This window comes from Trichechus manatus, unplaced genomic scaffold (genome assembly GCF_000243295.1).
Source record: "Trichechus manatus latirostris isolate Lorelei unplaced genomic scaffold, TriManLat1.0 scaffold00076, whole genome shotgun sequence".
Classification (NCBI taxonomy): Eukaryota; Metazoa; Chordata; class Mammalia; order Sirenia; family Trichechidae; genus Trichechus; species Trichechus manatus.
Window position 1 is genome coordinate 9,715,869 of NW_004444012.1, and position 16,200 is coordinate 9,732,068.

Here is a 16,200-nt window from a genome sequence, read left to right on the forward strand (position 1 = left end):
TCCATTCATCATAGTGTTCCTTATTGGTCCAGTTGTGAAGATTTTTGTTTTCTTTTTGTTGAGGTGTAATCCATACTGAAGGCTGTAGTCTTTGATCTTCATCAGTAAGTGCTTCACATCCTCTTCACTTTGAGCAAGCAGTGTTATGTCATCTGCATATCGCAGGTTGTTAATGAGTCTTCCTTCAGTCCTGATGTCGCTTTCTTCTTCATATAGTCCAGCTTCTCGGATTATTTGCTCAGCATACAGATTGAATAAATATGGTGGAAGGAAACAACCCTGACACAAAACTCCTGATTTTAAGCCATGCAGTAGCCCCTTGTTCTGTTTAAACAACTGCCTCTTGCCACCACTTTTCTGTCAGTTTGTTGTACTGTGGTGGCTTCCATGTTGCTGTGGTACTTGGAAGCTATGCTACAGGTATTTCAAAAACCAACAGGGTCACCCATGATGGACAGGTTTCAGTGGAGCTTCCGGACTAAGACAGACTAGGAAGAAGAATCTGGCAATCTACTTCTAAAAGAAATAGGCCAGTAAAAACCTTATGAGTAGCAGCAGAACATTGTCTGATGTAGTGCCAAAAAATGAGCCCCTCAGGTTAGAAGTCACTCAAAAGACCACTGGGGAAGAGCTACCTCCTCAAAGTAGAGTCGACTTCAGTGACGTGGATGGAGTAAAACTCAGGACCTACATTCGCTGGTGTGGCTCATCTCAAAATAAGAAGAAACAACTGCAAACATTCATTATTAATTGGACTGTGGAATATACAAAGCATGAATCTAGAAAATTGGAAGTTGTCAGAAATGAAATGGAATGCATAAAAATCTATATCCTAGGCATTAATGAGCTGAAATGGACTGGTACTGGCCATTTTGAATCCAGTGATCATATGGTCTACTCTGCCAGGAATGACAAATTGAAGAGGAATGGCATCACATTCGTTGTCCAAAACAATATTTCAAGACCTATCCTGAAGTACAGTGCTGTCAGTGATAGGATAATATCCATACGCCTACAAGGAAGACCAGTGAATACAATTATTCAAATTTACACATACCAACCCACTAATGCCAGCTTTTGCAGTCTGAAATTTCATGCGATCAAGATGCATTGATAATTACTGGTGGTTGGAATTTGAAAGCTGGAAACAATGAAGGATCAGTAGTTGGAAAATATGACCTTGGTGATAGAAATGACACCAAAGATCACATGGTAGAATTTTGCAAGACCAGTGACTTTTTCTTTGCAAATACCTTTTTTCACCAACATAAATGGAGACTGTACATGGGGACCTCACCAGATGGAATACACAGGAATCAAAATCGACTGCATCTGTGGAAAGAGACGATGGAGAAGCTCAATATCATCAGTCAGAACAAGGCCAGGGGCTGACTGCGGAGCAGACAATCAGTGCTCATATGCAAGTTCAAGTTGAAGCTGAAGAAAGTTAAAATAAGTTCACAAGAGCCAAAATATGACCTTGAGTATATCCCACTTGAATTTAGAGACCTTCTAAAGAATAGATTGATGTGTTGAACGCTAATGACCAAAGACCAGATGAGTTGTGGGATGGCATCAAGGACAGCATACATGAAGAAAGCAAAAGGTCATTAAAAAGACAGGAAAGAAAGAAAAGACCAAAATGGATGTCAAAAGAGACTCAGAAACTTGCCCTTGAATGTAGAGCAGCTAAAGCCAATGGAAGAAATGATGAAGTAAAAGAGCTGAACAGAAGATTTCAAAGACAGCTCAAGAAGACTAAGTATTATAATGAAATGTGCAAAGACCTGGAGTTTAAAAACCAAAAAAGAAGAACACGTGTGGCATTTCTCAAGCTGAAAGAACCGAAGAAAAATGTCAAGCCTCAAGTTGCAATAATGAAGGAGTCTATGGAGAAAATATTGAACAATGCAGGAAACATCAAAAGAAGATGGAAGGAATACACAGAGTAACTGTACCAAAAAGAATTGGTTGACGTTCAGCCATTTCAGGAAGTAACATATGATCAAGAACCAATGGTACTGAAGGAAGAAGTCCAAGCTGCACTGAAGGCATAAAGAAAAAACAAGACTCCAGGAATTGACGAAATACCAATTGAGATGTGTCAACAAACAGATGCAGTGCTGGAAGTGCTTACTCATCTATGCCAAGAAATTTGGAAGACACCTACCTGCGAGCTAACTGGAAGAGATCCATATTTGTGCCCATTACAAAGAAAGGTGATCCAACAGAATGTGGAAATTATCAGACAATATCATTAATATCACATACAAGTAAAATTTTGCTGGAGATCATTCAAAAGCGGTTGCAGCAGTACATTGACGGAACTGCTAGAAATTCAAGCTGGATTCAGAAGAGGACATGGAACAAGGGATATCATTACTGATGTCAGATGGATCTTGGCTGAAAGCAGAGAATACCAGATAGATATTTACCTGTGTTTCATTGACTATGCAAAGACATTTGAGTTTGTGCATCATAACAAATTATGGATAACATTGCGAAGAATGGGAATTCCGGAACACTTAATTGTGCTCATGAGGAAAATCTAACTAGGGACATAAAAGACTTATACAAAGAAAACTATAAAACACTTCTGTGAGAAACCAAAATAGACCTACATAAATGGAAGAACATGCCGTGCTCATGCATAAGAAGACTTAATGTGTTATGAAAATGTCAGTAGTGCCCAAAGTAATCTACAGATACAATGTGACTCCAAATCAAAGTCCAACAACATTGTCTACTGAAATTAAATTGCTTTTTGTTACTCAGAAGCTTCTTCTGTTTTCTTTTTAATTGTACTTTAGGTGAAGATTTACAAAGCAAATTAGTTTCTCATTAAACATTAATGCACATATTGTTCTGTGACATTGGTTGCCAACCCCGTGACATGTCAACACTCTCCCCTTCTCGACTTTGGGGTCCCCATTTCCGTCATCCAGCTTTCCTGTCCCCTCCTGACTTCTTGTCCTTGACCCTGGGCTGGTGTGCCCATTTAGTCTCATATACATGGTTGAACTATGTGTATTATTGTTTTTTTTTATGGGCCTGTCTGATTTTTGGTTGAAGGGTGAACCTGAAGAGTGACTTCAGTACTGAGTTAAAAGGGTGTCCGGGGACCATATTCTCGGGGTTTCTCCAGTCTCCATCAGACCAGTAATTCTGGACTTTTTTATGCAAGTTAGAGCTTTGTTCTACATTTTTCTCCAGCTCTGCCTAGGACCCTCTATTGTGATCCATGTCAGAGGAGTCGTTGGTGGTAGCGGGGCGCCATCTAGTTGTGCTGGGCTCAGTCTGGTGGAGGCCGTGGTAGTTGTGGTCCGTTAGTCCTTTGGACTAATGTTTCCCTTGTGTCTGGTTTTCTTCACTCTCCCTTGCTCCAGACGGGGTGAGATGAGGAGACGTATCTTAGATGGTCGCTCAGAAGCTTTTAAGACCTCAGACACTGCTCATCAAAATAGAATGTAGAACATTTTCCTTATAAACTATGCTATGCCAGTTGAGCTAGGTGTCCCCCAAAACCATGGCCCCCAGCCTTCAGTCTGGTAACTCAATCCCTACGGAAATTTGGATGTGTCTATTAAGCTTATGTGACTTTGCCTTCGTCAAGTTGTGCTGGCTTCCCTTCACCAAAGTTACCACTAGCTTCTTCAATTTTCTGAATTATTTTTGTCCTATTTAAATTGCAAAAGTTCTTATTTTATAGAATTCAAGGCAAAAGTAAACTTGGCTTTTGTCTAGGAAAATAAGATAGTCCTCAGAACTAGGATTTTCTCTATGTAGTTCATTTCTAATGTCATAAAGGAAAAACAGAAGCATTTTCTTTGGCAACAGGTAGTTCCATTTCATCTGAAAGAGTGTTGTCCCTTCTGGAGACCATCTAAGTATGGTAAGTTATCCTAGACAAGAAAATTTGGCTTTCAGTCAGCAGCAAGCGTAGAGTTTTGTTTTAAGTGTGAATGCTTCCAAGATTACCTGTATTGGAACAAAGAGGAATTAAGAAACTGTGTGGGAGCTACCACCTGGTCAGAGGTGACTCCTGAAATTGGTATTTCTGAACCGTGAAGAGTGGAACAAGGGGTTCTCATATAAGGCCAATAGGGCACTGTAATAAAATCACAAAGATGCTCAAAAGTAATGTGGGGCTTGTCTCAAACTCGGTTTTTGTTTCACCTTATATGAAGGAGTGAGTTGACTGGTTAAGTGTAACTTTTTTAGTGACTGGAAGACTGTTGAGGATGATGATAATTAAGAGCAAGGTTCAGAGCCTTACACAGACAATTGAGATTTTTGTAGCTCGCTTGGTTAACTGCAAAGCAGTGCATCAGAGCAACTCAGAAAGCTTTCTGAGATTCCACCTTTCTCACACTAAAAGATCTTCGTGTGGATTGCATTAATAGTCCTCATAACAGTATTTTATGTAAGCACCATTAGCATCCCATTTTATAGCCAGCAGCACCAATAATGAAATACGATTTTCAGTTGTTAGAGTCTTCATCTGTTCTTACACTGCTTCATTGTTTTTTAAAGGTGGGGGCAGGCAGTATTGAAGGTAGCATGGTTGTGGAGAGAGCGCTGACATTTCAGGCAGAAGATGGTCGGCTCAGTTCAGACTTGCTGGCCAGGTGATCCGAATGAGTCACATACTCATTCTTGCCTAAGCTTTCTCCTCAAGCTGTGAGTGAGATGATATACAATAAGTTAGTAATAAGCTAGTATTCACTTCTAAAAATAACTATCGAGATATATTTCAGATAGCATACAGTTCACCCATTTAAAGTGTACAATTCAGTGGGCCTGAATGTGTTCATAGAATTGTACACCTATCACCATAGTCAATTTTAGAATGTTTTCATCCACTCACAAGAAACCCTGTACCCATTAGCAATCACTCCCCTTTTCCTTCAAAGCCCCCCAGCCCTAGGCAATCACTAATCTACACTATTTCTCTATAGATTTGCGTGTTTTGGACATTTTGTATAATGGAGTTATTCAATATGTGGCCTTTTGTGTCTGGCTGTTTTCATTTAGCATGTTTTCAAGGTTCATCCATGTTGTAGCGTGATATTCTATGTCAATTTTGATTTTTAAAGAGTCAGCGTTTTGTTTCATTGATTACCTCTTGTTTTTGTATTTTCTCTTTGGTTAATTTCCGGTCTAGTCTTTATTAGTTCTTTCCTTCTGCTTGGTTTATGTGTAATTTGCTCCTCTTTTTCCACTATCTTAAGGTATAAGGCTAGGTGATTGATTTGAGATCTTTGTTCTTTGTTGATATAGGCATTTATAGCTGTAAATTTCCCTCAGAAGTTTCGTATGCTGTATATTCATTTCATTCATCTCAAAGTAGTTTCTAAATGCCTCTGTGATTTCTTCTTTGACCCATGTAGGAATATGTTATTTAATTATTATTAATTTTTTTAAAATTAAATTCATAACAGTACTCCCTTATCGCATATTATAAAAATATATTAGCAACCTTAATAATGAATGAAAAGGGCATTATAAAAAATACGGTAATCTAAGAACTAAGTAAAAAAATGTTTGACAATTAGAGTTATTTTAGAATGTCATGATTAGAGTATAATGTCTTTTAGATTCCTTTTTTCTAAAAAAGGAATTCCTTTGTTCTGTAAAGTACCTTAAATTCTATAAAACATGATTTTCGTTTCAAAAGAACCCGATTTTCGTTATGGGGAGGGAGCCTAGGTTGTATTCGGTGAAGAGAATAGCATATTCGTGCACGTGCTTGTAAGGGATGGGGTGTGTTTTTGCTAATGAAGAGAGATGGAAAGTGGTATTTTAAAAATGGAGCCTTTTTCCTGGCCACCTGAAATGTGGCGCTGGCTCTCTGTGGCCTCAGTCTGCTTCTCATGGGTCACCGCTTAGTTTTGCTACCTACATTGATCCAGCAATCAGTTGTTTTCTTCTGCTGCGCGAAGGCTGACGAAAAGTTGCGTGTTACCAAAAGTCTGAAGACGAGTTCAGCAGTATCCTGAGTTTTTCCTCCTATTTTAAGTTTATTCCAACTTAAAATTCTTCTAACTATGCTTGGTACACTTCTATTCAGTATTTTTAATGTACTTGTACGTTACAATGGTGTTTCTTGCCAGAAGGCAAAATGTTTATTAACTCCTTAAAAAAAAAGTTTATTAACTCCTTCCTCCTCCCTTCATTTCTCCTGTCTAATAGAAATAAATCTTTACAAATATTTCATTGCTACTCAGAAATCAAACAAATATCTTTTAACCAGATTTGAAATCAAGAAAAAACTAAAGACAGCCAAAAAGAAAGAAAAGAAAGAAAAAAAGAAAAAGCAGGAAGAAGAACAGGAAAAGAAAAAGCTAACCCAGATTCAGGAATCTCAGGTGAGAAATTCAATTATCCTCCTTATCCAAAGTATAAGACCTTTGTTTTGAGTGTGTGTCTTTGTTGATATAAAAGATGGGTTTATATTATCAGCCTAGATCAGTTATGCAAAACTATTGTGTTCTGTCTACACTCTTTAGGTTTTGTTAATCTCTGGACATATTTTATCATTCCATATTTGGCTACACTGTTTAAACTCTTTAGGACTTATTTACCAACGTCTGCATTTAAAAAGCAGCCCACTGGCCTGTGGGCGTCTCTTAAGGGAAAGTCAGTAAACATCTTGCCCCTGATAGCCAGATTGGTTATGATGTTTACCCAGGTGTAAGTCATCCTGAACTTAATAATAAAGATAGCTGGGAAAATTAGTCATCTCTGCATTTGTTGATACTGTCAACAAAGAATATTTATGATCTAGAATGTTCTTCAAGAAAGTTGATTCTGATGTCTTAAACTTGTTGTTTAGTAGATAGGTAAGAGTTAAAACTCGCATAAGGGGAGAGAGCATCCTCTTTGTCCACAAGAGGACGCTGTCTCCTGTTAGCAAGTTGTAAGCTTCTACAGCCAATACAGATTCATGTTGGAGGACTGGGTGTGGTTAATTGCTGAGTATAAAGAATCTCATCATTAGTTGTTGGTAAAAAGGGCCATCCTCCATGTCCTACCCTTCCCAGGTAACATCCCACAACAAGGAGCGGCGTTCCAAACGGGATGAGAAACTAGATAAGAAATCTCAAGCCATGGAGGAGCTGAAAGCAGAACGAGAAAAACGGAAGAACAGAACAGGTAATGGGAAATATAATGGCTGTTTTGTGTCTTTGATCATATGATTTGGATTCCTGGTGCGCATTTTTATTTTTCCCTTTTTTTTTTTAGCTCTTTATTATAGAAAATTCCAAACACATACAAAAAATGGAATAATGTAATGAACCTCCTTGAACCCAGCATCCAGCCTCAATGATCAGCTCACGGCCAATCTTGTTAAATCTATACTCCCCTCTTCTCCCAGATTATTTTAAAGTAGATCCCAGCATCATATTTCATCTGTAAATTTTTCAATATGTGTCCCTAAAAGATAAGGATTCTTTTGTTTTAAATATAATTATCATGCCATTATCACACCTAAAAAATATCAACACTGAATTTCTTAATATCATCAAATATCTACTTAGTGTTTAAATTTCCCTAGTTGTTTTATAATTTAAAAAAAAATTGTTTGAATCAGAATCTTGCATAAAGTCCACACATGGTGGTGTGTTAATATGTCCCTTAAGTCACTTAATCTATAGGTTTTCGTCTCCGTCCCCCTCCCCTGGCAGTGTATTTGTTGGAAAAACTGGACCATTTGTCCTGTAGTTTCCCACGGGTGCTGGCTGCATCCCATTTGTGTCATCAAACATGTTCCTCAAGTCCCTTGAGTTTCCCTTAAATCGGTAAATCTAGAGGTTTGGTTGGATTTGGGTTTGATTTTTGTTCTGTTTTTATTATTTTTTTGACGGAGCTAATTTTTAGATGGTAGTGTATACTTCCATCAGGAGGCACATAATTTGACTGTCTCTTATTTAATAATGATACCAGCTGTATCAGTCAGCTTTTAACACAATAATCCAAAGTGATAAACTACCTCCAAGCTCGGATAAATAATCATTCGTTCTCACTAAAACACCTGCAGTTCAGCTGGGGCTTGCCTGGCTGATAATCTAGTTCGGTTAGGATTGTCTCAAGCTGCATGTTGGGACCAAGTCTGCTCTACCTGGCTCTTTGATGAGCATACCAGGGCACATTCTTCCCATAGTGATGATGGCAGAAGTATCGAAGGAGCAAGCAGAAACGTGTTGTCTCTTAAGGCCTAAACTTGAAATTGGCATAATGTCACTTCTGTGCACATTCCATTGGCCAAAGCAAGTCACGTGACTAAGCCCCACATGAGTGCGACTGGGAGGAACTACAGAGTAGCATGGCAAAGGGCATGGGTATAGGGAGAGGTCAAGAATTGGGAATAATATGAGTCCAGCACAACTAGATGGTGCCTGGCTACCAACACTGACTGCTCTGACAGGATCACAGTAGAGGGTCCTGGACAGAGCTGGAGAGAAATGTAGAACAAAATTCTAATTCACGGAAAAAGAGCAGACTTACTGGTCTGATGGAGACTAGAGAAACCCTGAGAGTATGGCCCCCGGACACCCTTTTAACTCAATACTGAAATCACTTCTGAGGTTCACCCTTCAGCCAAAGATTAGATAGGCCCATAAAACAAACAGTAATACACATAGCTCAACCACGTATACGAGACTAAATGGGCACACCAGCCCTGGGGCAAGGACGAGAAGGCAGGAGGGGACAGGAAAGCTGGATGAATGGAAACGGGGAACCCAAGGGCAAGAAGGGGAGAATGTTGACACATTGCAGGGTTGGCAACCAGTGTCCCAGATCAATATGTGTATTAATTGTTTAATGAGAAACTATTTGCTCTGTAAACCTTCACCTAAAGCGCAATTAAAAAAAAAAAATTGAGGCTCTGAAACAAACACACTGAAAAAGAATTGGGAATAATAATTGTTCTATCCCAGCAACCACGGATGGTCATTGCCTAGATTATTTAATTCATTAGGAGTTACAATATGGGGATATTCTCATCTCTCATCCTTTCCTCACTTATTAGCCGGTCTGATTCTGTGAAGAGGAACTTCTCATCAGCTGTTTAGGCAGGATAAATGCTTGATTTTTCTTTTTTAATTTATTTACCAGTTTTCAAAAGAATGAGGTAGTTCCTTAGGAACTTCCAAATGTGACCAATGAGATTTGTTTATTTATTTTTAATATCCTGTGAATTCACAGATTTTAACATACTCCGTATGTTTTACTCCATCACAGTTATTGATACTCAGATTGTCTCATCTTCAGCCAGTTGTAACCTGAAGCCCTTTTGACACAAGACCCCAGTAGTCATTGATAGCCTCCTTGCTTTCTGGATTTGGAACCAGTCATTTCTCTAAGGAGCCACGGTTCGTTTTCATGAGAAGTTGTGTTTAGAGACCACCGTCTGGGCACAGAGAGAGCTCGTGCTTCCCGCTTGGCCGTTGTTCCTAAGCCTTTTCAACGTACACAGCTAGGGTTTTGTTTTTAAAGGATAAGCTACATTATGAGCTTTATTGAAATATAATTCATACTGTGCAATTTACTCATTTAAAATGTGCAAGTCACAGGGTTTTGCAACTACAGTTAATTTTAGAAATTTTTATCCTGCCAAAAGAAACCCTTTACCTACTAGCAGTCATTCCTCCTTTCTCCCAAAGTCCCCCAACCCTCCTGTAACCCATTGCCGTGGAGTCGATTCCGACTCATAGCAACCTGTGGGACAGGGTCATAACTGCCCCATAGGGTTTCCAAGGAGCGGCTGGTGGATTCAAGCTGCCGACCTTTCGGTTAGCAGCCAAGCTCTTAACCACTGTGCCACCAGGGCCCCACCCCCAGCCCTAGTAACCACTAATCCACTTTCTGTCTGTATAGATTTGCTGATTCTGGACATTCCATGTAAATGCAATCATACAATATATGTCTTTTGTTGCCTTTAATATGTTTTCAAGGTTCATCCATGTTGTAGCATGTATTAGTACTTCAGTCTTTTCTATGCCTGAATAATATTTCATTGTATGGATATGCTACATGTTGTTTATCCATTCACTTGCTGGACATTTGGGTTGGTTCTGCTTTTTGGCTGTTATGAATAATGCTGGTGTGAACAGTCATGTACAAGTTTTTATACTAACATGTGTTCACATTTCTCTTGGATATATACCTGAGAGTAAATTGCAGGGTCATGTGAAACTGCTAGACTGTATCTCAAAATGGCTTCACCATTATTCATTCCTCTCAGCAGTTATAATTCGTAAAATATTTCTCCCATTCTGTGGGTTATCTTTTCACTTTCTTGATAGTATCTTTGAAGCATGAAAGTTTTTAATTTTGATGAAATCTAGTTTATCTATTTTTTTCTTTTGTTGTCTGTGCTTTTGGTGTCATATCTAAAAGGCCTTTTGCTAACCGAAAGTCATGAAAATTTATTCCTATATTTTCTTCTAAGTCTTTTATAGTTTAGCTGTTACATTTAGATCTACAAGTCCATTTTGAGTTAATTTTGTGTATGGTATGAGGAAGGGGTCCGCCTTCATTCTTTTGCATGTGGATATCCAGTTTTCCTAGCACTGTTTCTTGAAACTCAGGGTTTTTAATTAATCTCATCAGTCTTACTGCAGTAGTTCCATTCGCCCACATGAAAATTCTCATTTATAATTTACTAACATAATTATTCATTAGATTTATCCCACAAGACACATATCAATATCACAATGACAGTACCAGTACTACTATCAATAATATGGCTACCAAAAATAGTTTAAGATTTTTGCTCTTAAACTATATCCCGTTAGGCATATACAGTCAAATTATGTTTTAAAGTCACTTCCTATAGTTCATTTCTGGGGAATAATGCAGATGACACAACTTGCTTGCTGAAAGTGAGGAGGACTTGAAGCACTGACTGATGAAGATCAAGGACTACAGCCTTCAGTGTGGATTACACCTCAACATAAAGAAAGTCTTCACAGCTGGACCCATAAGGAACACCATGATGAATGGAGAAAATATTGAAGTTGTCAAGGATTTCACTTTACTTGGATCCACAGTCAACACCCATGGAAGCAGCAGCTGAGAAATCAAACAACATATTGCATTGACCAGATCTGCCGCAAAAGACCTCTTCAAAGTGTTAAAAAGCAAAGATGTCACTTTGAGGACTAAGGTGTACCTGACCTAAGACATAGTATTTTTAGTCACCTCATATGCATGCGAAAGTTGGACAGTGAATAAGGAAGACCAGAGAAGAATTGATGCCTTTGAATTATGGTATTGGTGAAGAATATTAAATATACTATGGACTGCCAGAAGAACGAACAAATCTGTCCCGGAAGAAATACGGCCAGAATGCTCCTTAGAAGCAAGTATGGCGAGACTTGTTCTCACGTACTTTGGACATGTTATCACGAGGGACCAGTCCCTAGAGAAAGACATAATGCTTGGTAAAGTAGAAGGTCAGTGAAGAAGAGGAAAACCCCCAATGAGATGGATTAACACAGTGGCTGCAATGATGGGCTGAAACAGCAATGATTGTGAGGATGGCACAGGACTAGGCAGTATTTCATCCTGTTGTACATAGGGTCGCTATGAGTCAGAACTGACTCAACAACAGCAAATGCCACCAAATGAATACACATTTAGTTCCTGTCAGAATGGCTTGGTGGGGACATCTGACCTCTCCTAACTTCACAAGGGGCCATGAGAATCAAGATCAACAGCCCAAGGCTGATTCCTTTGAGGCGGAGGTCAGACATGCCTTCTCCCTCTGACCTTTCTACCAATTCTGACACTGACTGTCCCTCCTATGGCACTTTCTACTCTGCTGGGTTCAATAATTCAGTGCAGTGGCCACACAGAACTCACAGACCATACTCACAGTTATCGGGTTTATTAGGGAAGTAACAAGTTACAATTCAGGATCAGGCATGACTCAGGATACAGTTCTTCAGTCAGGACAGCTTCTTGGCCGTGCCTGCTGGCGGGCCTCTATCTGGCCCTCACCCTCTCGGCCCTTTAACACCTTGGCCTATGCCCTGCTGGGCAGTGTTACACAGCTCTTTAGCTCCACCAGCAAATGCCCTGGGGTACCCTCCTCCACCAGTAAGCCTCGCCTGAAGGCGCCCAGCTCTCTAGCTCTGTGGGTCAGCAAGCCTAGCTCCGCTGATAAGTGCCCAGAAGCGCCCAACTCAGTCAGCAAGCCTCCTGCCCGAAGGCGCTCAGCTTTCTCGCTCTGTGGGCCGGGAAGCCCACTATGCCATCTCCTGCCAGTCTCCTGATTGTGCTGCCACCATTTCTCTGCCACTGCTTCTCGCCGTCTCTCACCTTCCCCGTGTGACAGCTCTTTCTGTCTGTTGGATCAGGAGGTTCTCAGCACAGGGATCCTGGGTCCAGAGGACACGCTCCGCTCCATTCTTTCTTGGTGGTAGTGAGGTCCTTCCTTTCTACGTCTGGGATGGCTCATTTTAAGCTTAGCGGGATGGCAGAACTGAGCAGTCCCCTCGTGAGGGTTCCATACACCTTATTTGCATGGTCTCACCCCCACAAGCGAGTCGTGCACCTTATTTGCGTTAGCAGCAAGCTGTCCAGTCCCCTTGGTGGACCCCAAGCCCCTTATTTGCATAGTAGCACCCAGTCACTGTGTGAGAGTCACAAAGTTTATGGCTAGAAGGGCCATAATAAGTAATTCACTACACTGCAGTTCTTTGCTTTTGATGTTTAGAGATGACTTTTTATTATTTTGTTTTATGATTATGTAAAATATTTATGTGATTCCCAAGTCAAATCTATTAAACAAGGTGTATTCAAAGAAGTCTAGCTTCTGTATCTTTCTATTTCACCTCTTTCCTCTCTCCCATAATAGGTAACCACTTGTCTTAGGCTGAGTTCTCTAGAGAAGCAAAACCAGTAAAGTATATAAATATATATACAGAGAGATTTATATCAAGGAAACGGCTCCCGTGATTGTAGAGACTGTTTTGTCCCAAGTCCGTGGATCAGGATAGAGGCTTCTCCTGATTCATGTAGCCGCAGAGGCTGGTGAACCCAAGATTGGCAGGTTGGAGGGCAGGGCTCTTGTTCACAGGCTGTGAAGATTGACGTATCCCAAGATTGACAGGCAAGACCACAAGGCTTCTCCTGATTCGTGTAGCTGCAGGAGCTGGTGAGCCCAGGAACAGCAGGTCGGAGAGCAGGGTTCTTTGCTCACAGGCTGTGAAGATCAGTAAATCCCAAGATCAGCAGATAAGCTGCTAGCTCAAGTCCCAAGCACCCGAGGTCAGACGAACAGGGGGCAGCTGCAGGATCCAGCACAGGCAAAAGCCAGAATGTCTACTTATATGCGGATATAGGCCACACGCCCAAGGAAACTCCCTTTCAACTGATTGGCTACTCACAGCAGATCCCATCATGGGAGTGATCACAAATAAACACTGAAAATTATGGCCCAGCCAAGTTGATACCCAATCTTAACCATCACACCACTTGACAAATTTTTGATATCCTTCCTTTAAAAAAATAAAAATAAAAGTAAGGACAGGTTTACCCCTATCTTAGATTAATTTAATGGTAGCATACTATATACACTTTTTCCACCTTCCTTTTTTCACTTAACAGTTTATCCTGAAGATCATTCCCTAGTTGTATAAAGAGCAGATGTTGAAAGACTTCCTGTTTTTGTAAATAAAGTTTTATTGGAACACAGCCATGCCCATTCTTTCACATATTGTCTATGGCAGCTTTCTAGCTACAACAACGAAGTTGAATAGTTGAAACAGTGACCATATGACCTACAAGCCTAAAGTATTTACTATTCGGTGCTTTAAAAAACGTTTTTTAACTTCTAATATAGAGTTATGTCTCATTCCTTTTTAAATATATATTTTTTTATTTTTATGGTGGTAAGTATGCATATTTACATGTACACTTCAGTGACATTTATTACTTTCATCATGTCGTGCAGCTGTCACTCCTGTGTGTTTCCATGTTTTTCCATCCTGCTTCATAGAAGCCTAGTCTAATCGCTTTCTTCCAGGTGTGTAGTAGTCCAGTGGGTGGGTGTACCAGAGACGACTCGGTGACGCCTCCATTTGTGGACACTTGGGTTGTTTTCAGTCTTCTGCTATTAGAAATAGTGCTGGAAACTCAAAGTTTTCCCCCAAAGAATCTCTGAAGACATCATGAGTTTTTGCCCCCTTTCCTGCTCATCTTCATGTGGCTTGAGTGCAATAAAAGCCAACTGTCAGTAGTGCGTTTAATTGTTTTGGTTTTGGTCAATGTCCTAACACTAGATTAAGGTTAGGGTTACACACCTACATACATGTATCAAAAATTATCAAACTCTACACGTACAATGGGTCAATTCTGTGGTATGTAAATTATATCTCAATGAAGTTGTTAAAAAATGGAAATACTACAGATATTATATATAGGTCTATCTTATTATCTTTAAAAATAGTAACAGCTTTTTGCTTTGGAATAAAAATTGTATCATTGCCTATGTTAAAAAAAAAAAAAAAAGCCCACTGTCAGTAGTGTTGGTGACCCTTTCTGTCCAGCAAGTAACAATCTTCCAGCACTTTTTTGGTCTTTTAGGGCCCAGTGTTTCATGCCTGAATGATTTTAACTCTCTGGTGTCCTCACTTCTATATCTACCCCAAGTTATCAAAAACCAGGCCAGGGAGAATGGAGCTGTGTATTTGAATCCTTTTTCCAGTTCCAGTTCTTTTTCAAGAATGAATGATGTTTCTGTTTATTATTGAGAACCTAGGTAAAGGTTTCCCGTTTCTTTTTAGCTGAGCTCCTCGCCAAAAAACAGCCATTAAAAACCAGTGAGGTGTACTCTGATGATGAAGAAGAGGAAGAGGATGACAAGTCCAGTGAAAAGTCAGACCGCTCATCCCGAACATCATCATCTGATGAAGAAGAAGAGTAAGCTGTCTACATTTTGATCTAGTAGTCAGGATAGGTGGATTCTTTGAGGAGAAGCTCAGGATAGTTTCTAAAATGTACCTATTTGGACTGTGAACTTTGGCTCAGTACCCTGAGTTGCTGAGCTGAGTTCCCCAGCACATCAGCCCATTCATTTCTCCTGCCACTGGCACTTAGCCTGTACCCCTGGACACTTCACCTGGGCTTAGCAGATAGGAACTGATACTGTGTCCCTTTCAGATTGGCCAGGAGCTTTCACTGGCGTTCATACTCTGATAGGTTATGTGTGATGGCAGCCTGCTGTTACCCTTGTTACACCTTCATTCAGAACAGTTCACACTACTGGTGAGGAAGAGGATTCTGTTAGAACTCTTGCCTGGTGCTTCATTTATTTCTCCTACTGAGTTAATCACATACACTCTGGTTCAGTTTTGAGAAGTAGGTATTATTTATTTATCCTGATCTGTTTTTAGGATGAACACTTTTCCCAATGCCCCTTTGTTCTTTACAGGAAAGAAGAAATCCCTCCAAAATCACAGCCAGTCTCCTTACCTGAAGAATTAAATCGGGTTCGGTTATCACGGCATAAGCTGGAACGTTGGTGTCACATGCCCTTCTTTGCAAAAACCGTCACAGGATGTTTTGTACGAATTGGCATTGGAAACCATAACAGCAAACCAGTTTACCGGGTTGGTATTTCTTTCTTTGGCCAATTGTCCATGTTTCGATTATGATTCTCGACAGGGGATAGGGGCTTCTGAACAAATCTGTAGCTCTTCTGCCATCATTTCGCTTGAAAACAGACTCCGAGATGCCCACAGAATAGTGACAGTCTGAAGCGACCAAGGATCATGCGTGATCTGCTGCCAGGAAGAAAACTTGGAGCCCAAGGGACGGGTGGGTTTAGATGGAGAATCATTTTCTCTGTCCTCCTTCAGTATAAAAGGGGGAGGAAAGATACTTGTGAAGTGTTTGATGGGAGTTAAATAGTCTAGAAGATTTGTTCATTTGAAAAATAAATACATGAAATGTTCCATATTACTTACCAAATGATGACTAGAACATGAAATTGTATTGAGGTTAAAAAATAAATAAATACCTGCAACTTAACAGAAGTTGTTATGTGGGGTCCAGTACTGTGATCTGGATGGCTAGAACACGGAAGACAGCTCTTGGATTGTTTTTTGTTCTGAGCTGTCTGGTTTAGGATGTTTGCCTCCTTCTGTGAGGGCCACTGCTGTACCGTGTCCCACAAAGCTTGGCCAC

General features: G+C 40.1%; 1 protein-coding gene across 3 annotated transcripts in view; it reads left to right on the forward strand.

Annotated features, from left to right (window-relative positions):
- RTF1 (RTF1 homolog, Paf1/RNA polymerase II complex component) overlaps positions 1-16,200 on the forward strand; it is a 63,042-nt gene that overhangs the window by 36,356 nt on the left and 10,486 nt on the right. For all 3 annotated transcript variants that reach the window (XM_004380649.2, XM_023735141.1, XM_023735142.1), the window contains 4 exons: positions 6,254-6,368; positions 7,044-7,155; positions 14,799-14,934; positions 15,446-15,623. In XM_004380649.2, coding sequence (XP_004380706.1) covers positions 6,254-6,368; positions 7,044-7,155; positions 14,799-14,934; positions 15,446-15,623 — 541 coding nt within the window. The remainder of the gene's footprint in view (positions 1-6,253; positions 6,369-7,043; positions 7,156-14,798; positions 14,935-15,445; positions 15,624-16,200) is intronic.